Source organism: Molossus molossus, unplaced genomic scaffold (assembly GCF_014108415.1).
Source record: "Molossus molossus isolate mMolMol1 unplaced genomic scaffold, mMolMol1.p scaffold_m16_p_7, whole genome shotgun sequence".
In the NCBI taxonomy this organism is placed as follows: Eukaryota; Metazoa; Chordata; class Mammalia; order Chiroptera; family Molossidae; genus Molossus; species Molossus molossus.
In genome coordinates this window covers 102,694,022-102,715,983 of record NW_023425401.1, presented here as the reverse complement: position 1 = coordinate 102,715,983, position 21,962 = coordinate 102,694,022, and the positions used below count along the sequence as shown (strand labels likewise).

At 54.9% G+C, this 21,962-nt stretch overlaps 1 protein-coding gene across 1 annotated transcript in view; it reads right to left on the bottom strand.

The window, feature by feature from the left end:
- The window catches only part of TMEM178B (transmembrane protein 178B), a 338,552-nt gene that overhangs the window by 12,103 nt on the left and 304,487 nt on the right, over positions 1-21,962 (bottom strand). The window contains exon 3 of the mRNA XM_036247215.1: positions 16,396-16,533. Within this exon, the coding sequence (XP_036103108.1) occupies positions 16,396-16,533 (138 nt within the window). The remainder of the gene's footprint in view (positions 1-16,395; positions 16,534-21,962) is intronic.

Sequence of the window (21,962 nt, the reverse complement as noted above, 5' to 3'; positions counted from 1 at the left end):
AAATTCCTCCCAGTGAAGTGATCCCATGACGTCAGTGCTAGGGTGAGAAGGTGCCACCCTCTCTGAATTGCTCTAGGACTGGCTGTCACTTATTTTGTTGAACAGGAGCCACCTGGAGATGAGCCACTGCTCCTCACCTCCCGACGTGCACAGAGGGCTGGTGGGTGAGACCATTAGATGTCATTATTCGACATCAACGTGCATACGAGGCTCAGCTCTAAACTGCCTCGATTTTAAACGTGGAGGGCTTGGGACGCAGCTGTTTAAGTGTCTGGAAGAAATTGGCTACGGAAAGAAATCTCTCTGGCTTCTGTCCTATCTGATGCAAGCCGAGGCCACGTTAATTAGCAGAGAAGGAGGGTTGGGGTGGTAGCCAGGAGATCGGGCGAGCCTGCCACCTGGTTTGGTTTATGTTTCCATATGCCTGGCACATTTGTCAGCTCAACTTGGCCTGTCTTTAGGATGAAAACCTGTACCCCAGTGCTGTTTACCTGCTGTTACCTCCCTGCTGGGTCACTGAACACAGACGTAGCGTTGTAGAGACCAAACACAGACAGGCAACATCTATAACGTGACGGGCAGCGTTTCAAGTGCTTTCCAAGAGTTCTCTCTGACTCTCAAGGCAATCTGATGTGGAAAGCGACCGTAGAGGAAGAAAGTGGGGCCCAGAGAGGTTGAGGGCACTGCCCAAGGTCACACAGCCAGCAAGCATGGAGCCGGGATTCACCCCTCCCCCCTTCCACTGCTTGTTGGGCCGCCTGTCCTGTCTGAAGTGCGTGTCTCTCGGGCGCTGGGCCGCCAGCAGGGTGAGCAAAGACTGCGTCTCATTATCAGATGTGGCCCGGAGGAGGCTCGGGTGCCTCCCAGACTCAGGCTCCGTTAGTAAAATCCTGTTGCTGGTTTCTTCAGAGAACGAGGAAAACGTATCACAAACTGTAGTGTCAGCCAGGAGGCTGACTTCCTGCTGAGAGACATGAGTTTTCTTTCTTTTTTTTTTCTATCCTCACCCGAGGACATTTTTCCATTTTTTGTTCAGATAGAGTGGGAGGGAGGGAGAGAGAGAGAGAGAGAAACATCAACGTGAAGGGACACATCGAGTGGCTGCCTCCTGCACGACCCAACCAGGGCCGGGGACAAACTGCAACCGAGGTACGTGCCCTTAGCGGGAACCAAACCCGGGTCTCTCTGGACCGCAGGCCGACACTCTAACCGCTGAGCCAAACCACCCAGGACTGAGTTTTCTTTTTTTTTTTTTTTTAAGAAAAAAACACACACAAAAAACAGGAATTGATCGGAAGGAGGTAAGCGTTCCCAGAAGCAGGCAAAGCTGGAGAACAGGACAGCAAGGCCTGGGGGCACGAGGGGCAGCCAGGGTCCGTGACCCGGAGGCGGGAATCACAGGTGCCCCACGGAGCCCAGTGGGCAAGGGGCTGGCTTCCTGGTGAGGACCCGAGTTTTCTAGGAGGGTGGAGAGCTCAGGAGGAAAAGGGACAAGATCAGAGCATGAACTCTTCCAACAAGACTCTGGAGCTTCCAAAGGCCAGAAACCAAGCCCAGTGGACGGAGTGAGCTTAGACGAGGACCCACAGGAGCTCAGAATGGACCCAGCCCCGCAAAGGGGTCCTCCCTCCCCGCCGGCTCCTCCCCACACTCCTACTGGCTCCCGGCCCTGGTCGCTCCTCCTCTTTCCTCTTGAAGGTCTGGGGACTGAAAATGACCCTCCTCCTTTTCTGAATTCAAACTCAAAGGAGAAAGGAGGCCGCTAGGGCGGAAGACATCAGCCGAGCTACCCTGAGGCCAGCGTGGTAACAGGCTGGAGCCCCGGCCACGGTCCAGGTCACCAGTACTCGCCCCCCGGTGTCGCCTCAGGATGATCTGCGCAAGTGGACGTTCGGGTCTGCAGAGAAGACACGCTCACCCAGAAGTGTGGACTCACTGAAGGAAACATCGGACTGCAAACTGGCTTCCTGATGCTGGCGTGGGCCTCGGGCCTTGACCTGGGAACGCTGGCCACCTGGAGAGCCCGGCATGGGCAGAGGACCCAGACGGTGCTGGCCCCCCAGGTCGGCCTCCTCTCTCCACCTGGCCCATCAGAAGTCAGTCCTCTCCTGTCCCTTAGGAAGTAGGGCTTAACAGGTGGCGTCTGTCCCAAAGAGATGTGAGAACGCCCTCCAATTTCCCTTGGCCATACTAATTCAGGGACCCCAAAATCCTGAGACCCAGAGGCTTCTGGGAAATGCAATTTTAACGGAACTTGTCTGAAATGTTAAAGAGTTGAGCCAGAGGGGGTATTTTAATTAACTAATTATCATTTTAAATAAACGATAGCCTGAGTGTGTGGGAAGATCTTGAAGGAGAGAGTCCTAAGTTTTGTTAGGGGGGTGGTGACTGGCATCCCTGGCCACCCAGGGCCAAAAACCAGGGGGTCACATACCACACTCGACTGACATTCGATCTTTACACAAAGAAGCTCAAGTGTGTTTTTAAAGATGAACAGTGTGTTTTGCTCGCTCACAGCAGAGTTTAGCGGCAGAACTCTAGAAAAACGGAAATGTATTAGTAACACGTGAAAACCTAAACTAGAACGAATTCATAAAGACCTGGCCTGCTGCTTCTGGACAGGGGCCGGCATTGTGTCCACAGCAGTTTCATGTGGTGGCTGAGACTTAGCAGTCCTTCGGGGGCAATGGTAAGACCAGGGCGAGGGCCCCCTTCCTTCCTCAGCCCTCACCATCCGGTCCCCCCTGAGGCTGCTTCTGCTCCCAGGCCCAGGCTCCCTTGCTCTGCGCACCCACAGTCCCTGTTACGGCGTCGGTCCCCCTGCCTCCAGCACTTGCCTGGGTGGCCCTTGAGGACGGGGACCACACACATTCTTGTCTGTGTGTCCTGGGTGCTAGCACAATGCCTGGCGCACAGTCGGCCCTCCATCCATGTTTACTGAGCTGAATTTTGTTTGTAAAGCAGATCATGAAGTGCAACAGAGCCCTGGCCGGTGTGGCTCAGGCGGTTGGAGTGTCATCCCATACACTGAAAGGCTGTGGGTTTGATTCCTGGTCAGGACACATACCTAGGTTGTGGGTTTGATCCCCAGTCAGGCCATTTATGGGACACAACCAATGGAAGTTCTCTCACATCAATGCCCCCCCACTCTCCCTCCCCCTCTCTCTAAAAGTCAATAAGCATATCCTTGGGTAAAGATTTTTTTAAAAAAGGAAGGAGAAGTACAATAATGTGTCTTCAAATATTTGAAAGACTGTTGGAGGAAGATGGTATTGATTTTAATGTGTCACTTCAGTAGAAAGGACCCAAGTCCCATAAGTCAAAGTAACCAGAAATCATATTAAGGTCTAAAATGAAGAACAAAATAACTACAGTAGCCAACAAGGACGAGGCCCCCGGCCACCGTAGAGGCTTCAACCCAGGGGGCAGAGAAGAAATGAGCTAGATTTCTGCTCCGCAAGAGCCTCCCAGCGAGCTGAGTGCCACCGTCACGGTGCAAAGGGACATCTGAGTTCCGAGGAGGAGTCGGGTTTTCACACGATTCACGAGGCTTCCGGAAGATTCTGGCTGCGGTGGAGATTGAGGAAGCGCCAGGCTCCGACGGGCACGACGGGGCACGAACGCCACGTGGTCTGGAGAACAGCTCAGGACACGTGGCTGAAGGCCAGTCGGAAACAGGACTGTGGCTGGCCCTGGGCTCCATGCCGGGGACTCTGCCCTTTATTCTGTCAACAACGTGGACCTCAGAATGTTCCTCATCAGAGAAATGACATGGCCGTGCGTGGTTTTGGAAAGACGGTGCGGTGTAACGGCTGAATTCCGTGGGCAGTACGACACGCACATCTGTGGACTACAAACCCTCGGCCAGGTGCTCCTCCTGTGTCCTCTCCCGCCAGCCACACGAGCCTCCACGGTGGGCAGCTCTCGCTCAATTTTCCAGGTGACAAAGGCAGCTCGAGGGTTGGCAGCTAAGTGGTGGGCAAAGCTTTCCATCCACCAAGGGCTAAACGGCTGTCAAACGACCACAGTCGCAGTAAGTGCCTGTGTGGCGCTCGGGGAGGGAAAGTGAATGAATGGGCCGTACAGAAGCCTGCAGAGGACACATTGGCAGGTGTCGACAATTGATGGAAAGGTACAGGTAAATCCGGAAAAGTGAAAAAATGACTCAGAGGTGACTGGCAGCCTGTGGTGCTGAGGAAGTCAAGGAAAGACACTCATTTCATTGGGGCGAGGGGACGGAGGGGAGCCGCCACTCACCAGGCGCCCACAGGAAGCTGCCGTTGGGCACGCGCGCAACAGATATCAAGCCCACGCAGGTAGGGAAAGGTCGCATCTAGTCCAAGGCATGTCTGCGGTTCCAGGGGGTGAAGGTGTCAGGCAAACGACTGACAACGGGAGCAGGAGCTCAGAACAGACGGTTTAGACACAGCTTCCAGACTCGCCCGTGGTCACCATTACCACGAGGGCTGGTGTTGGTGACAAGGGGACGTGTTTACAGGGAGAAAGGGAAGAGGGCTGGTGCCCACGTTCACGGGTAAGACAGAGGGCAAAGGAAACAGAGAGGACACAGAGAAGAGGGAAAGCCATGAGCGCGCTGTCAGGGAAGACAAGAGAGAGTTCCGGGAAAGGTGGAGAAAGATACACCCGCGTGAGGTCGGCAAGCAGAGGCTCGGGGTGACGGGAGGAGCAGCCAGGAGGAAGCCAGCCTCCAAGAAATCAGCTTTGCAACATGGTGGGAACCGAAAGCAGACGTCGAGAGATGAAATGGGTGGGTGACTGAGCTCCAGGAGTAATAAGTCAGGATTCTTCGTTTTGCAACATGAGCCCCCAGCTTTGTGCTTTGTCTCGGGCATGTGAACAGATAAGCCCTCGGCCAAGGAGGCTCCTTTCCCATTTCTCCTCCTTGGCCAGAATCAGCCTCTTTTCTTTTTTAGTTATTATTTATTTTCTTTATTGATTTTAGAAAAAGAGGGAGAGGGAGAGAGAGATAGAAACATCGATGAGAGAGAACATTGATCGGCCGCCTCCTGCCTGCCCCCCACTGGGGATCAGGCCCATAACCTGGGCATGTGCCCTGACCGGGGATCGAACCTGCAACCTCTTGGTGCATGGGTCGATGTTCAACCACTGAGCCACACCAGCTAGGCAGCCTCATCTTTTCTGCTACCCCGAGAGCAATCCCTTCGTTGGCCATGATGCGATGTCTGTGCGGGGCTGTCTTACCTTGCAGGTCATGAGCCGCTAGAGGACTGTAAATATGTCAACAAGTTCAGTATTCTCTGGAAGACAGTGCTGCACTATCGTTAAGAACCCAGGCTTCAGAGTCACAGAGACCTGCGCTGGAATCTGTGTCCGGGAGCTGCGTGGCCCAGGTACCGCACCTGTGTCAGCAAGCACTAGGAACGGCAGAGGGAAGAGCCAGGGACAACCTGAGCACGCACGAATCAGAATGCCAGGCACCGTCTAAGCAGGGTCTGCCACTTACCAGTCTCAGGACAACCCACAGGTGGGTACTGTTTTACAGAGGGCGAAACTGGGCTACAGAGATAAACACGCCCGAGGCTACAGAACTTGGATGCAGACCTGACCTCATGCTGTTTTTAACACTTTGATGGTGGAAGTGACTCCCTTTGGGCCTTCTCCACCCCTCCTCCTCCTGCCCTGCCCCCAACATCCGCCTGCCCCGTGCTGGGGGCGTTGAGGACCTCTGGCTCATGGACGTATGGACGTACGTGAATGATTTCCAGCAGGCCTGTGTCTGCTTTGCTGGTTACATCCTCAGGCTTGCTTCTTGATCCCAGGGGGCCTCGCCCAGTGTCATTTTCTTTTCTCTTCCAGGTCTCAGGGACAAAGGAAGGGCTGGGGATTATGTGAGGACCTTAGACTACGTCTCCACCATTTACTTAATTGAGTGACTGTAAGCTTGTTTCATGGCTCTCTGGGCCTAGTTCATTATCTACAACATTTGGGTGGTAATGACGACCTTAAGGGCTGCTAGGAAGATGAAAGGAAGGATGTTTAAAGAGCATGTACTGTTGACACAGCAGAGGAGGTGCTCAGCTGGGCTCCTACCTGCTCCCTGTCTGCCTCCCCTCCACCCTTGCCTCCTAAGGGGGTTTGAAGGTCAAACGAGACCTCACCCTCCCTTTGCCGCCCTGCAAATTGAAAAATGTTACCCCGGCCACAGTTGATCCCTGTCCACCCTTTCTGGGTGACCAGCGTCCTCCTTCCTTAAGAATGGAAGACTGAAGATGCCTCATTTCTTCCCTGCTAAAAGGACTGAATCCTCTTGTCTTTCCTGTGCTGCATGTTGAAGATGTCAGCCATTGAAGGGGAGACAGCTCAGCTACCACAGTACTGGGTCTGGGGTCGGACTCCTCTCTAAAACTGTGAGCAACTTCAAGGTAGGAATGAGTTTTCTTTTCTTTTCTCCTCCAGCACCTACCACTTAGCAGGTGCTCAGCGGTTGTTTATTTAAGGAATAACAAGCAGTGGGCAGGTTCTGAGGGTTAACTACAGTGGGCGTGGGCTCACCTCACTCAGCCACAGCTCCCACAGACGGGGTGATCTTCGGATGGCTCCCACAGACATGTGAGCATGGTCCAAACCCCAGAATCAAGACGTGAGACATGATACGATATTAAAAAAGTATTGGCCATCGGGAGACCTCCAGAATGTCAGGAAGGTACAGAAGGTCTACACGGCCCCTCGTTGATTGTTTTTTTAATCCTCATCTGAGGACATTTTTTTTTTTGTATTTATCTTCAGATAGAGTGGGAGGGAGAGAGGGAGGAAGAAAGGGAGGAAGAGAGAGAGAGAAACATCAATGTGAGAGAGACATATCAACTGGCTGCCACCCACAGACCCCAACCAGGGCTGGGGACAAACTGTAACCGAGGTACGTGCCCTTAGTGGGAATCAAACCTGGGTCTCTCTGGTCTGTGAGCCAACGCTCTAACTGCTGAGCCGAACTGGCCAGGGTGATTTCCTGATTGATAGCAGGGTATAAAATGCAGGTTGCTACCCACCTGGCCTGAGAGCCCAAGTTCTGTTAGGAATGTCTACAAGAGCAGAATTCCTGGACCACCTCAGGGGCCAGATTTATACCCCTGTCCAGTGGAAGGCTTCAAGGTCTCCCCAGAATCAGTCTCCCGTTAGCACCCCCTGGGCCTTCCAGGTCATCACCAGCCCCCCAGTACAATGTGGAAAAACAGTTCATGCGTGCCAGCCCCCACCACCCCACGGAGCATCATAGTGGGGTGCAGGGATGTGCCCTGGGCCCAGAGGTGGGGGCTGCTGGCCTGCTTCCTGGCTCTCTGACCTGGGCCAGTCTTCCAAGGCATCTCTCTGGTACCCAGAGGGAGCTGGAGCCGATCCTGTGTGCAGCCTCCAGCTCGCCTGCTGATGAGGCCCTCTCAGCCGAGCTTCGGGCCCTGGGTCTGGTCTGGGCCATTCGCTGGTGTCTGGTCCTCTGGCTTCAATCCCCATACGCACAGGGCATCTCAGGCATCCAAGTAACAGGGGCGACAGGAGCCTTTCCGGGCAGAGCCCCGTCCCCCTCCCTTGGATCTGGCTATGTCCGATGCCACTTCTCACCTGTCCTCAAACCCCTTCCTGCCCCCAGGACAGGAGAAAGGACATTCCTCCTCACTTATGCCTGCTGCTTCCTCCCTGTTTCCTGGGAGCGGCCTTGAAGCCCGGCAGGAGGGGTCTCTCCAGCACTGCTCTTTGATTTGGGGTCCCTTTCGAGGGCCAGAGGCTGCCCGACAAGTTCCCTTTCTCTGAGGCTTGCACACCTCCGTAAGAACATCCCAGAAGAGCCACAGGGAGGGCAGCTGGTGAAGTTGCTTTAGAAACGACCTGAGTTTCCATGGCAATCAAGCACGGCGGAGCCGCTGCCCCGTTCTGGGTCTTTCCGTTTCCAAGGAAAAGGCTGCTGGAGAAATCTTTCTCTGCAACCGCCCCAGTAATGGACCGGTCCCCAGCCTCCCTGCTCTCTGCTCCGGACTGCCCCCCGCCCGCTGACAGTCCATCACCTAGAATCAGGGAACCCCTTCAGTGCAGCACTGCTGGTGTTTCTACCCCTGGAGAGACAGCCTTGTTTCTGCGACAGGAGGCAATCTCGGGGTGCCAGGGTCCCAGCTTGAGTCTGGACTAGAGTCATTCGATAATTCGGGCACGTCTGAGCACATCAGTGTCGGTGGAGGCAGCTGGCTGGCCAGGAAGGCACCAGGCTGTGGAGGAATCACTCATCCTGAGTGACAGCCACCCCTCCCTCAGCCCAGACGGTGAACCGAAACCACGCCCTTCTGTCCAGAGAAACCTGACTCTGCTGTCCCTCACTTCCGGCTCTGTCCTCCCCTGGGAGCGGTGTGATGGTTCGTTACAGGACCTTCCCCAGACCCACCAGCCCTTCCACAGAGAGCTTCCACGTGGGCGCTAGATTGTATCGGCCCTGCGGCTTCCACCACGCCCGGACCCCTGGAATTCCCACCCAGGCTTAATCACATCCCCACCCTGAAATAAAGGCCTTAACCCAGACTTCCAGGTCTCCGCCAGCTCTGACTGGGCCTCCGCCCCTTGCCCAGAACCGGGGGCTCCCTGTGGGCGCACAGGGCCCCTCCCCACAGTGGGCAGTGAGCTCAGCTTAGCCTGGTTAGGAGGCGGCGGCCACTTCAGGGAGTCAGCCCGTGACTGAGGGAAGGGGACACATCTCGTGGGATTCTTCAGTCATCAGAGATGAGGGGTGATTTGAAGCAAACAGACTTGGCCTGAGTTGGGGGAGGGGAGCTGCACACAGAATGAAGACCTGATTTCTCAGGACCTCTGGGCTTTCTCGGCATGTGTGTCTGTGTGGGATCTGTAGTGACGGTATGGGGCTGCTCAAAGCGGATGTCACCGAATGTGGTTATTTTATTTTTTAAACATATTTTATTTTAATTTTTTTTCTTTATTGGTTTTAGAGAGAGAGGAAGGAAGAAGTCGGGAGAGATGAAAAGATCGATGCGAGAGAACATCGAGTGGCCACCTCCTGCATGCCCCCTGCTGGGGATCGGGCCCACAGCCTGGGCATGTGCCCTGACCGGGAATTGAACCGGCAACCTCTTGGTGCATGGGTCAGCGCTCAACTCCTGAGCCACACCGCCGGGTTAAATGGTTATTTTAAAAAGATGTATCTCAGTAGCAAATAAATAAATAAATTGATCGATTGATTAGAAACAGTGCGAGGCATTGTCCGAGGCCTTCACACAGGTTAACTCTATACATCACAACTGTGCTTCGGCTGGGCGCCATCATGACCCCTCTTCCATAGATCAGAAAATTGGAGCCATGCTTAACAGGCGGTGAAGTAACCTTCCCAGGTCACACGGCTAGTCCAAGGCACCCTTGGTCCCGGACTAGACCTCTGTGACAAAACCCCAACTCCCCCTTGTAGCTGGATGATTTGACTTTGTGAGCAAGTACTTGACCACTCCCAGCCTCCACTAGGCGGCTGGGAATCGAAGGTGGCCCTAGGCAGTGTGGGAAGGGACTCCGAGAAACAAGGATGGTTTCTTCCCAAAGGGCTCTCCCGGTGCCTTCTCCGACCACCCTGCTCGCCATCTCCTCCCAGGGTCTGCTCTGGCTCAGCATCTTCCTCTGGGAATTCAATGGCAAAGCAACCCCTGCTTGGTGAATATGTAGCTTTCTTGAACATGTGGGCAGGCAAGTTACAGGGCATCTGACATGGCCTTCATTGACCAGATTTGGGCTGACAGGGCCCAGGCCGCTTAGTATTCTCTTCTGAAGGGCAAATCTATAACGGAGGCAGGTCCCATTGGGTAGCAAGGGTGTAACCCCTTTGGGGTCCCTTCCAACCCTAAGGTGCAATGAGCTCTCCTGCTGCCTGGGTTGCTGGAGTGATAGATCCTGGCCACTGATTCCTCCTTCGGCAAGAGTGAATGTCATCGCCTAATCTTCCTGACAGTGTGTCTCCTCCCCCTGATGTCTTTGTTTTGAATGTAATTATCAAATGCTAATAAATATTCAAATAGATTCCTTCCAAAGGGCAAGGCATGCTCCGGGGTGGGAAGCAGTTTACGGAGCTCTGCTTAGGATTTTGAAAAGAAAGGTTATAAGATAAAAAGTCAAGAGAAGAGTCATGATGTTCCAGCAAAATCTCCCAGGAAACGAGAAAAGCAATTTGGCAGGTCAAGGAGGCAAGTGTTGCGCCCTTGATTGGTTATGGGACATCATGGGCCTTCTCTGCCTACTAGAACAGACTTCACTCAGGGTACACATAGAATAGTAACAGCCACCATTTGCTGAAGGTTCCTTAGATGCCTTGCTGCATAGTAAGTCCCTGGCTTACTGAATTTATTCTTTCTCCCCAGGTTAGCTAATTGACATGGTTTCTCCTCTCTTACCCATGAGTCATGACGTTTGAGGACAGGCCTCCTGGACTTACGTCCCGGCCATGGTCCTAAGTGGGGCTGGAGTGAGGGATGGCAATGGGAGGGGCTGGCGGGAACCTAGACGTAGTTCTGCTTCGCTGGAGCCCCTAAAATGAGCCCCTAAAATGACTCACGCCTTCAGGAAACTCCTCCAGGCATGGCGCCTACGCCTTAGACTTTTCGTTTTCGGCTTGTAAGTTTTCAGAATTGCTGGGTCTTTATCAAGGTCTTTGTCTATCAGAAGAGGGTGTCTGGGGTTCACTGGGGAGCTGGGGGTGGGTATGTGGCATCAGTGGTTCGCAAGTCACTGCGATCACTCCGACTGAGGGCTTCAGCTTCTTCGGGGCCTTCTCCTTCCTCCCGACGGAAGGTGGAAGCGGTTACGCTGACCACAGGCGGTGGGAAAAGGACTTAATGATTTCCTTTGCCCGTTACCATCCATGCCCTCGGTTATGGTCACCGTCACCTCCACACGCCCCTTTGTGCTTTGAGAAGGGAGGGACGGGAAGGGAATGGGGAGATCCTGGGAACACTGGCATCGGCCCAGAGCACAGACCCGGACCCACGCTGGTGTGGGCAGACACGCGGGAGCCGGGGGTCGGGCTGAAAGCAGAGGCAGAGGGCAGGTGCCCAGGCTGCACCGGGCTGAGCTCTGCCTCCGGCTGCGCTACTCCCCAGCTGCGCTACTCCCCAGCTGGGTGACGGGGCCGCTGACGTGGCTTCTCCTACCTGGAAACCCAAGGAGGTCACACTCGATGGCCTCTTGGTCCCTTCCAGCTGTAACATTCCCTACTTCCCAAGGGAACTGGAGACACCTTATGCCAGAAGCACACAGACCCTAGGACTACTCAGAGAAAGTTCAAGAGAGAATAAGGAATCTCATGAATGGGAAGATAAGACCAAGAACAGGAGAAAAGAGGGGGGGTCCTTTCTGGAAGGATTGCTCTTTTGTTGAGATAAATACAGAATGTTAAAGACAGTGCAGACACTCTTCAATAACAGGGCTCTTTAGAGAAATGGTTCATTCTAAGACGGGCAGGATATATCCAAGATGAGCCTGGAGCACCTCATAGTGTCCAAAGCTAAGTGTTCAAAAACAAAAACAAGAACAACAAACAAAAAACCAAACCCTTGGTAGAAGTGTGTCAAAGGGACACTTGGCCAACGGAAAGAGCTGCCAACAGCCGGAAAGGGAACAACAAAATAAATATAGCATCGGATTATAATAAAAGTATAAAATAAATATCCACACATCCACACTGAGACTAATAGGTGATGGATAAATTAATAAACAGGGAAAAGAGACAAGTCTCCCATGCAGAAGAATTCCGAATAACACGTAGATATCCACCCTCAAGGTCGGGGAGCTTACCTCCGCACTCAGGTGTGGCTGAGCACGACTCCCTTCCAGAGAACACATATGAAAACGGAGAAGAAAGAGGAACTTGACAGAGGAGAAACCTGACCCTCACTACGTCAGCCAGGTGACGAAGGTCACCATCGACTGTCCGAAATCACGGTGATACCCTTGAAATGACGTGATGGAAATGGCACGTGACCTATGTGAGCTTCACCTCTCACCTGCAGCCCAATCTACTCGTGAGAAAAAACCACATGCACGTTCCAACACAGGAGCATCCTACGGTAGGAATGACCCGTCCTCCTTACACCTCTCGAAGTCCTCAAACAAAGACAGTTGCGGAAATTGTCACAGTGAGAGGAGCCCGAGGAGACATGACAACTAAACGGAATGGAGACTCCTGCATGGGACCCAGGGACAGAAAAAGGACATCTGTCAAAAACTAAGAATCGGAGTAAACTATGAATATTAGTTACTAATAATGTACTAATATTTATTGATTAATTATAGCACACGGACCCCGCTAATCTCAGATATTAATAATAGGGGAGGCCATGTTCAGGGGCAGAGGGTAAAATGGGAACTCTACCATCCACTCAATTTTTCTATAAATCTAAAACTATGCAAAAAAAATGAAGTCTTAAGAAAAAAAGATCGGAAGATCAGAGATAAAAGAAATCAGAGACTCTCTCTCCTGCTGGCCTTGATTAAACCGCCTTCCCGAGTCCCACAGCTGCGTGACAGAGTTCTGACAACAACGTCAGGACCTTGGGAGGAGACCCCAGCCTCTGATGAGACCCCGGCCACATCTTGATTATAGTTCTCTGAGCAGAGAACCCAGTCAAACTGTGTCTGGAATTCTGATCCGTGGAAACTTTGAGATAATAAATGTTGGTTTGAAGATGCTAAAAATACAAATCAACTAGCCCCACCAGTGTGGCTCAGTGGTTGAACATCGACCCATGCACCAAGAGGTCGCCGGTGCAATTCCCGGTCAGGGCACATGCCCAGGTTGTGGGCCCGATCCCCAGTGGGGAGCACGCAGGAGGCGGCCAATCGATGTTCTCTTTCATCGATGTTTCTATCTCTCTCCCTCTCCCTTCCTCTCTCTAAGATCAATAAGAAAGCAACTAAAAACAAAGCACAGCGACAGACTCTTCAGAGTGGGGAGCGCGCTGCAGAACATCAGACAGAGGCGCAGAGGGACTGGTGCCTTCGCTAAGCGAGGCGGCCCGGAAACCCTCTCTGCGTCTAGGAAGGAGCCGGCCAGGACGCACTGGTGGCGAAAGCACTGTGGGCAAGGGTCAGCCAGCCCTGGCACCTTGCAGGGAAGCTCCGTGTGTCAGGGACGAAGGCAGCCTGCTTGGAGGCACGTGGGTGTCGGGGAAGGAACAGGAGAGTGGGCGAGAGATGTAGTATGAGCCAGATCACAGAGGGCTCCATAGACTGTGGGCCCCCAAATTCCTAGGCTGAAATCCTAACCCCTAGGTGGTGGAGTAGGAGGGGCCTTTGGGAGGTGCTTAGATGATGAGGGCAGAAGCCCCAGGAACGGAATGAGTGCCAAAGAGACCCCAGAGAGCTCCCTCCTCCTGCCACCGTGAGGACACAGCCAAGGTGCCATCTGTGAACCAGGGAGCAGGTTCTCACCAGATGCTGAGTGGCTCAGCACCTTGATCTAGGCTTCCCAGCCTCTGGAACAGCGAGACTACAGTTACGTCGCTTATAAGCCCCCCGATCTGGGATACTTTGTGCTAGCAGCTCCACTTGACCAAGAGAGCTTCTGGAGAAGAGAAACGGGTTGGAGACCTTTGGAGCATCATGAGCTGAGGAGTGACCTGTCTGCTTTATAGTTGTTACAAAACTATGCCACCTGCTCTGTGAAGGACTTTGCTGGTGGCAGAGTGGAGGCAGAGCATCCAGACAGGAGGCTCCAGCCTAGACAAGAGCGCACGGAGGCTTGGTCCCAAGTGGCAGCAGGATGATGGATGCCTTCCCAGAGCTTGGGAGGCTGGGGAGGGCACGGGCTGGATGTTCACCGGCACCTTGTAGATCGGGGTGCATGAGGCGGCTCTAGGATCACCCAGCGGGTGGACTACAAGTCATCGTAGCAGCCGCACGTAGCTGCTCTCTCGCCAGGCTGCCTGTCCCCCGAGCCATCCCGTTTCTGCGCTTCTGAACAGCACTGATGACTCATCGAGACACTCGTCTCTGGCAGTTGCTGGCACCGGAATGGTGGTGTGCCAGTTTGGGCTAGATTCTCCCTTGGAGGCCCTGCCAAAGGGAAAACTGGATCCCACCCACCACCCCCAGCCTCCTGGCTCCACAAAGCTGCCCTACTTAATTAATTGCCTCCTCTGGGTTGAGTGTTAATTAAACAATTTGCTGCTGGTTATTTCACAAGGTGCAGGGTGCTCGCTCTGTCACCCAGGGTGCGGGCCGTCCTCCTTCCCTTCCGAGCAGGCGGTGAACGGCTCTTCTGTTTTCCTTTCGCCCCGACAGTTTCCTCCGAAGCCCACTTCAATTCCACCTGCAGACTCCTGACCCCAAATGTGCCTTCCTCGTGCTCGCTGACCCCTCCTTCTGCACCTGCTCACCAGGACTGGCTGCTCCAAGCACTGCTGAGGTTGGTCTCACCTGTCGCCAACCTAACCCTTGGGGCACCTGTCTGTGCTCAGTTACAGGCACCTGAAATGCACCCTGGGTGCAAGCCAAGGCAGTTGGCCGTTCTGTCCCACTGTGCCATAAATATCCGTAGTTTGAGTGGCTGACTGCTTTGCTGTGTCCACGAGGGAGCCGTGTCCAGTTTTATCAACAGGTCAGCCGAGAAGGTTAATTCTTGGAGGGCAGGGGCTGGTCAGGTTCTGGGAGGAGTTGGTGCTGAAATCTCTCTTTTTGACACACAGGGTTCGAGGCATCATTTCCCGGTTGACACCCCAGCCTCTCAGGGTAGCTCCCCCTGCTGGGCAGCTGTGGGGAAGCGCAGCTTCTGTGCCCGAGCTCCCGGGGCTCCGCAGATGGCAGCTGCTCTGGGCAGCTGAGCTCCCCTGGCTATTCCCTCTGTCTCTGGAAGCTGACTTCAGCAGCCCAGCAGGGAGACGCGGCCTGGACAGATGTGAGCCGGCGCCTGGCCTGGGCAAGGGGGAGCAGAGGATGTGTGCAGGGAGGTGGAGGGGCACGTGCAAGATGTCAGCTCCCAGAGCTCCCGTGCGGATTCCTGCTCAGCCCGAGGCCTGTTTGTTCAGCTTTCATAAGATTCCCGGGAGGCCTCTCCAGAGCCTGGAAAAGCCCCGTGTTCCTGGAGCCCGTCTTTGTACAACCAGAAGAGTCTTAGCGAGAACGCTCACTACAAACAGAGCCCGCCACACGTATCTTTTTACATTTCAGGGTCCACGCAAGATTTCGACCAGAAGCGGAAACCAGAAGTTTTCAGGTGCTACTAAAAGAGAGTTCGGAAATTGGGTGTACCCCGTTTCACGGAGGACGACACGGAGGCTCGGGAAGGGTCAGCGGGGCTAGTTCTGTGGGCGCCCTGAAGGTGGGTGTGGGAACCACCCGGGCTCTCTGCCGTACCCGCGGTGTGGGACCCAACGGGCAGGCCCCAGGAAGAGTCTAGCCATTCTCCTCCTCTCCCTGCCCTTTGCTCACGACCTCCAGAGACCTTGCACCCCTACAGGGACTGCCGCCTCCTCTCCCCAGCTGACCTGCTCCTCACCTCCCTCCTCTGCTCAGAAGCCTAGAGCCAGGCAGCTCACAACAGGGACCCGAGCCGGGCAGAGGCGCGTGGTGCTGAAGTCGTACTGATGTTGACTCCCATTGGTAGGCTCCTTTGCTTTCTTTCCATAAACAGTTCTCATTCCCTCTGTCCCAGCCCAGTCCCCCATCTACCTAGCTCCTCACATTCTCTTCCCCGAGGAGCAGGCTTTGCCAGGCACACCCAATCCTCAGCTTCGCTTTAATCTGAGCTTCACACCAGGAGACCAAAAAGCACATTTTGGCTCTTCAGGGAGAAGCACAGGTAGAAAGTGGATTCACACTCATTTCCCAGGGCCTGTTCCTGCACAGCCACAGTCTCCGCATCTAAATCCCTCCAGAAGAACCGTAGACAGTAAGGGGGGCAGGCACCAGGCAGTCGGGCCCTGTCCTGCCACCTTTAACACCTTATTTGGAAACAGGAGATGCATTTAGGACGCACAAATCAAGGGTGAGGCTGGTAAAGGGGAAACTGCCCAGACTGCACCCCTTCCCACCCTGAAGTCCAGTACGTGTGTGAAACGCCCAGGGATCTCCAGGGCTCTGCTCACTCCTCTCTGACACCTCCCTCAATGCCACAGCCTCCCGCCTCTCCACAGCCCAGGCAGACCCCAGGGAGAAAGGACCGCGCCTTGTCACTCCCATCCGCCTCGGCAGCCCCAGCAGCTAGTGGAGCGGCAAGTGGTTAAGAAGAGTTCGAAAACTCTTTGATGAATGAGTGAATGAGTGAATGAATGGGGAGAGCCCCACTTGAGTCGTGGCTTTCATCTGCTGTGCGCCCCCTCGTTCTCCCAGATCCTAGGAACAGGACCTGTGCCCGCCAGCCCCCCAGCCCCCCAGCCCACGCCTTACCTCCCATGAGGAAGAGCAGCCCTGCCACATACTGCATAAGGCCTCGGTCCCAGCAGCAGCCCAGCACGCCGATGATCCAGCCGAAGAGGATGATGGCCACTGCCATGCCCATGAAGCCGGCCGTCATCCTGCGCAGGTCTGCGGGGAAACAGAAGGGCAAGCGTTAGCATCAGAGCCCGGGACTCGGGGTCTGGGTGCACCCCCTCCCAGGCACAGGGGGAGAGGCGGGCACTGCACAGGGCAGGAAGGAGAGACCATCATCGGAATAGTTGTCGCTTCTTGCGTGTTCCTTTGTGCGGGGCTCAGGGCTGTCCTTCCAGAGTCCACAACAACCTCTGAGCCGGGGACTGTTGTGTCCCGGTGGAAGATGGAGCAGCCTGCGTCCTGCCTGCCGCACACCTAGTGGTAGACCAGGGCATCCCACCCACATCTGTATGGCTCCAGGGTCCTAACCTCAGCATCATTACCTCTCAGCTGGGGGCGGGGGGCTGCACCGGCCCTCCCTTCCCTCCAGGGTTTGCTGGTCTCTCCAGGTAGTGCCATGTGATGGTTCCTTCCCCTCCAAGCTGGCTCCCAGAGCTCAGCTCTCCTTGGTGTGGGGGTGCAGGGTGGGGAGCCGCACTTCCTGCTCTTACACTGAGCCTCGGAGCAGAGGCCGTCAGCCCCCACACCCCAGGTCAGGCCCTTTCCGGCTCCATGCCCACTGGCGTGCCAGACAGCGCGGAGGAGAGGGCGCAGGGGGAGCAGGGGTCTGGAAGGTCTTTTCAGAGGAGGAAGAGGGCGGAGTAGCTGTCCATCTCAGTGAGCCTCACGCAGCCTCTCCATCAGCTCAGCTTCCTCCTGGCTCCCCTCCATCCCCCACTCCCCCCACCCCCATCCTACAGAGCACACTCCACCCCACCAGCCTCACTCTCCTCCTCTGGAACCCAGCTTCTCACTTCCTCCTGGGTGACGGCCCACCTTGCACCCAGCCCAGCCCCACCACTGGCAGCTCGCTGTGCTGCTATGCTGCCCACGTGCCGTCCGTCCCTCTCCCCTGGGTCTGCCAGCCCAGTCCCTCTGATGAGGCTCCAAACAGGAGCAAAGACATTGCCTGGGCCTCTGCCCCTGGGCACATCGCCAGGGAAGCGTTACCCCCCCAAAGGAAGGAAGGGAGGGAGTGTGAGGATGGAGGGCAGGGGGCCTGATGGCTAACAACACCACCCCATGCAAGCACAGATGATAACTCATCCCTGGGAAACTAATGCCCCCCAGGATTCTGTGGGGGACACCTCGGGATCCTCCCACCTCACGAGGGTGCCCCATCCCCTCCGTTCCCCTCTCACTCTGGCCACCCCCATCAGGAGCCACTGCAGATCCTGGCGCTGGCTGGCTGGAGACCTTTCGGTCCGCTCCCCTCAGTAGAGGGGTCTCATGCGTGTCCTTGTCCTGACATTGAAGATCATCCCGGAGGACATGGGTTGGGAAGTGGGGAGGGAGAGCGAAGGAGGAGCCAGCAGCTGAACTTTGCCCTGAGGGGGGCCAGGCAAGGAGCAGGCAGGAGCCCCGCACTGTCCCAGAGGCAGAGTCCACCCACGGAGCAGGTCCTCCCGCCGACCCCGAGTGCCGGCCCAGCCGGTGGAAGGAGTACTCCTCATCGTCGATTACGGGAGCTGCCGAGGATGCCCGCTTGTCATGCCCACGGTACCAAGGGCTCACGTCAGCAAATGTGTCAGAGGAAACTCGGTGGCGAGCACCACTGGACCGTAGCGCTCAAGATCCTCCTGAGCGGGCTCCTCGCCACGGGCTCAGCCAAACAACAGCCCGCTGGGCCGACCACCCTGATTTGGCTGTCCGTGGTCACCCCGGCCCCTCCACCTTCCACAATGCACCTCCACTGCCACAGTCTCAGTCCCCCTTCCCTCACCACGGTGACCTCTGGAGCGAGCCAGGCCTGCGCGCCCTCCTCGGCCCCCCCACAGGAGAGTCATTTGGACTGATCCCGGAGATGGCATAGTCTTGGCTACAGAGGCTCCATCCACACCCCACTGTAGTCAGGGGCAACGGGATGGTGGGAATGGGAAGACAGGCCGGGTATTCTTGCTGGAAGGGAGGTGCATCTCCCTTTAAATAGGTCGGGAAATGTCTCTTCTCTGCCCCTGTGGAACCAGGGGTTCCCCTAGTGCAGGGTGTCTAGGAGAAAGCTGGCCCCTTGGGCAGCACCAGAGTCGACAACCCTGCTGAATCCAGACAGCCCCGCCCTGCTGCACACGGCCTTGTTCGCTGGAGGCCTGACTGGTCCCCCAGGCTCCACAGACCCGTGGAGCAAAGGTTCTGCCTGGGGGTCAAGGGGTGTGTCCACTAGGGCCAGGGACCGGGAAACTGGGCTGGGCAGGAAAGGGAAATGCAAGTCAGAGAAGGAGGGAAGGTTCTTGTTAGGGGAGGAGGAAGCAAAGTGTTTTATTTAGAAGAAAAAGAAGAGAAAGCGGAAGGCAAAATGGAGAGGATAATTCCTCTTCCAAAAGTTCCAAGAGCCCAGGTTGGTTTGGCTCAGCAGTGAGAGTGTCCGCCCTTAGACCGAAGGCTCTTGGGTTCGATTCCTGGTCCAGGGCACATACCTCGGTTGCAGTTTGTCCCCGGCCCCAGTAGGGGTCATGCAGGAGGCAACGAATTAATGTGTCTCTCTCACATGGATGTTTCTCTCTCTCTCTCTCTCCTCCTCTTTCTCTCTCTCCCCCTCCCTTCCACTCTATCTAAAAATCAATGGAAAAAATATCCTCGGGTGAGGATGAACAACAACAAAGTTCCAAGGCCAATCTTGGTTGTCTGTGTCCCTGGTTGGGGAGGGCTGTGTACTCTGTCACCAACAAGTGTACTTGCTGTCTCCCTGAGGCTGTGTCAACAGAAGCTGAGGGGCCTGCTGGGTTGCTGATCAGGAAGGAAGGCTGAAGACCAGAGGTCCAGCCTGCGTGTCCACCACGGCCCTGTGAGCCTGATTTTACCAGAACTGTTTATTTTATCCCCAAAATCTATGTGGTAACTCAGCACAGCTATGCCCACTTGGAAGGTAGGTGGGGCAAGAAATATTCCTGTCTCACAGAGAAGAAAAGCAAGAGGCTATATAATTGACCGTCTCAAACCAGTGAGTTGGGTTATTGAGCTGTGTGGGAAAATGAAATTCACCACGTAACTAAGGGCCTACCGGTTTATCATGACAGCGCGAACAGTATATCTAGCATCTCTTCCTCCCAAGGTAAGGCATTTTTGTAAAAGATAGAAATGTATGAGGGTGGAAAACATAGGAAAGGAGACGATGACAACCACACAGACTGAGGGAGAGGACTCAGAGCCTAACCTACAGCAGCAGCCTGGCCGGAAGCGGAGATCAACCTGCCCTAGCCCAGAAGGCTCCGGAACTGGCCCCAGCAAGTTCCTTTGGATCAAGGAGGCAGAGAGGAGGGGCACACAACAGGGATTTGGTGGAAAGTGTTTGAGATGAAACTAGATCCCTAGATTCCCCCTCCCCCACCTCCCAGCCCAAGGGTGGAGTTTGAGTACGTAGGACTGGGGGGTGGGGCAAGAGGCTCAGGTGGCCGCTGGCCTGCCGCTGAGGGTCATTGCACAGAGGGCAATTACCTGCCTCCCACAGAGAGTGTCCCGCGCTTACTCTTGGGACCCGCCCTCCTTACTGGGCTCCCAGGAGCTGACTGTCCGGCCTTTGCCCTCCAGCCGCGAGGCTGGTGGAGGCCTCTCTAGTGATGACCACTGCGAGAGGAAGGGCCTCCCCACTGCCCCTGGGGAGCCCACAGGAGCCCAGGACCCGCTCCGGGGAAGCCCACCCGCCCCCTCCGTGCTCCGGGCAGCTCCCGGGCGCCCCAGCCAGACAGTGAGCATCCGCAGGCATCTGCGAACAGCCTGTGACCTGGCAGAGAAGGGTCCCCAGGCAGCGCTCTGCAGAGAAGAAACACGCCTTTAAGACATTAATATTCCCGGAGAGACAGGGGGAGAAACGTAGTTTGCCGCCATGAAATTAGAACAAGGTATTATTGAAAAGAACGATCCAGAGAACAAAAACAACACCTTCAAGTCACAGAATCAAAAGCACTGAGGTTCATATTGTAAAATCATTTCTAACGTATGGACCGACGGTCCTGTTCCTAAAAGAGATGACAGGAGGCTTGCAAACCACACACGTAACAGGATGGACGTAATCAATGGGGAAATGAAAGAAAGGGAAAAGAAAGAAAGAAAAGAAAGATGCCGCCAGATATACCTTCACACACAACACTGAGTCCACGAGTCCTTCGGAAGGTGAGCAGACTGGCCAGGTTTGAATTTAAAGGCATTAGCTATTCTGTTCATTGTCTTAAAATCTTTAAAGCTTTTTGGGGGCACTTGGGTAAGTCCCAGGGCCACTCTGACTACGGAATGTCCTATAGGCAGATGGCTCCACCCCTGCCACCTGGGTCCCCCCAGGTGTCAATGTTACCTTGTGACAAGTAAAACACTGCCTTTCCTATTGCTGTGACAGCTCACTGTGTCCACAGCGGTACTTTGCATCCAGGAACTTACATCACTTTTAGTTCTTCTCCTGCCTTTTTAGAGAAAATAAAGAAAAGGAAGAGAGGGAGGGAGGGGAGAGAGAGAGAGAAAGAAAGAAAAAGAGAGGAGGAGAAGGAGGGAAGGGAAGGGGAGGGAAGGGAAGGGGAGGGAAGGGGAGGAGAGGGGAGGGGAGGGGAGAGAGAGAGAGAGAGAGAGAGGAGAGGAGAGGAGAGGAGAGGAGAGGAGAGGAGAGGGGAGGAGAGGAGAGGAGAGGGGAGGAGAGAAGAGGGGAGGGGAGGGGAGGGGAGGGGGAGGGGAGGGGAGGGGAGGGGAGGGGAGGGGAGGGGAGGGAGGAGGGAGAGAGGAGAGAGGAGGGGAGAGGAGAGGAGAGTTGGAAAAACCTTATGCACATCCGCCTAAGCATAATCCCCTTGGGAAAACCCCAGAATAATAAGGTGAGCTCTGCGGGCTAAGGCTGAGATAAAAAAAAAAAAAGTCTTTTCATGCACCGTGTTGGGGTGGAGTCCATCATCTGTATTCTATGATCCTAAAACTGAACATGTTAATTTTTGAAATAAAAAAGGTGCATTCTAGACTTTTGAACAAAAGAATGCAGCTCCGCGCAGTGCAAAGGAGTGGGCAAGGAGGGAGTTGATGATGAGGGAGGGGGGAGGAGGAGAGGCCAGGAGAACCATTCAGTGGAGGCAGAAAAAGCACTTCTCCCACTTGGAAACATTTCAATTCTGACGTACACGCCCATTCACATGGAAATTGAACGGTATTGCTTGCAACTCTACATGGGAACCCAGACACGTGCATTTAAATAAACACTGCTTAGGGAAGAAAAATATATATGTGCTCTGAATATCTTTCCATTTGCTCTTTCAAGACCTGCGCGCGCGCACACACGCACATACACGCACACACACACACAGAACTGGTGAGGGTAAGTACGGTTTGACTGTTGTGATGGTGAAGACTGAAGGGAGGGAGGGAGAACACTGTCTCCATGGCCCCAGAGTCAAGAGTGTGGAGTGACCAGCAAG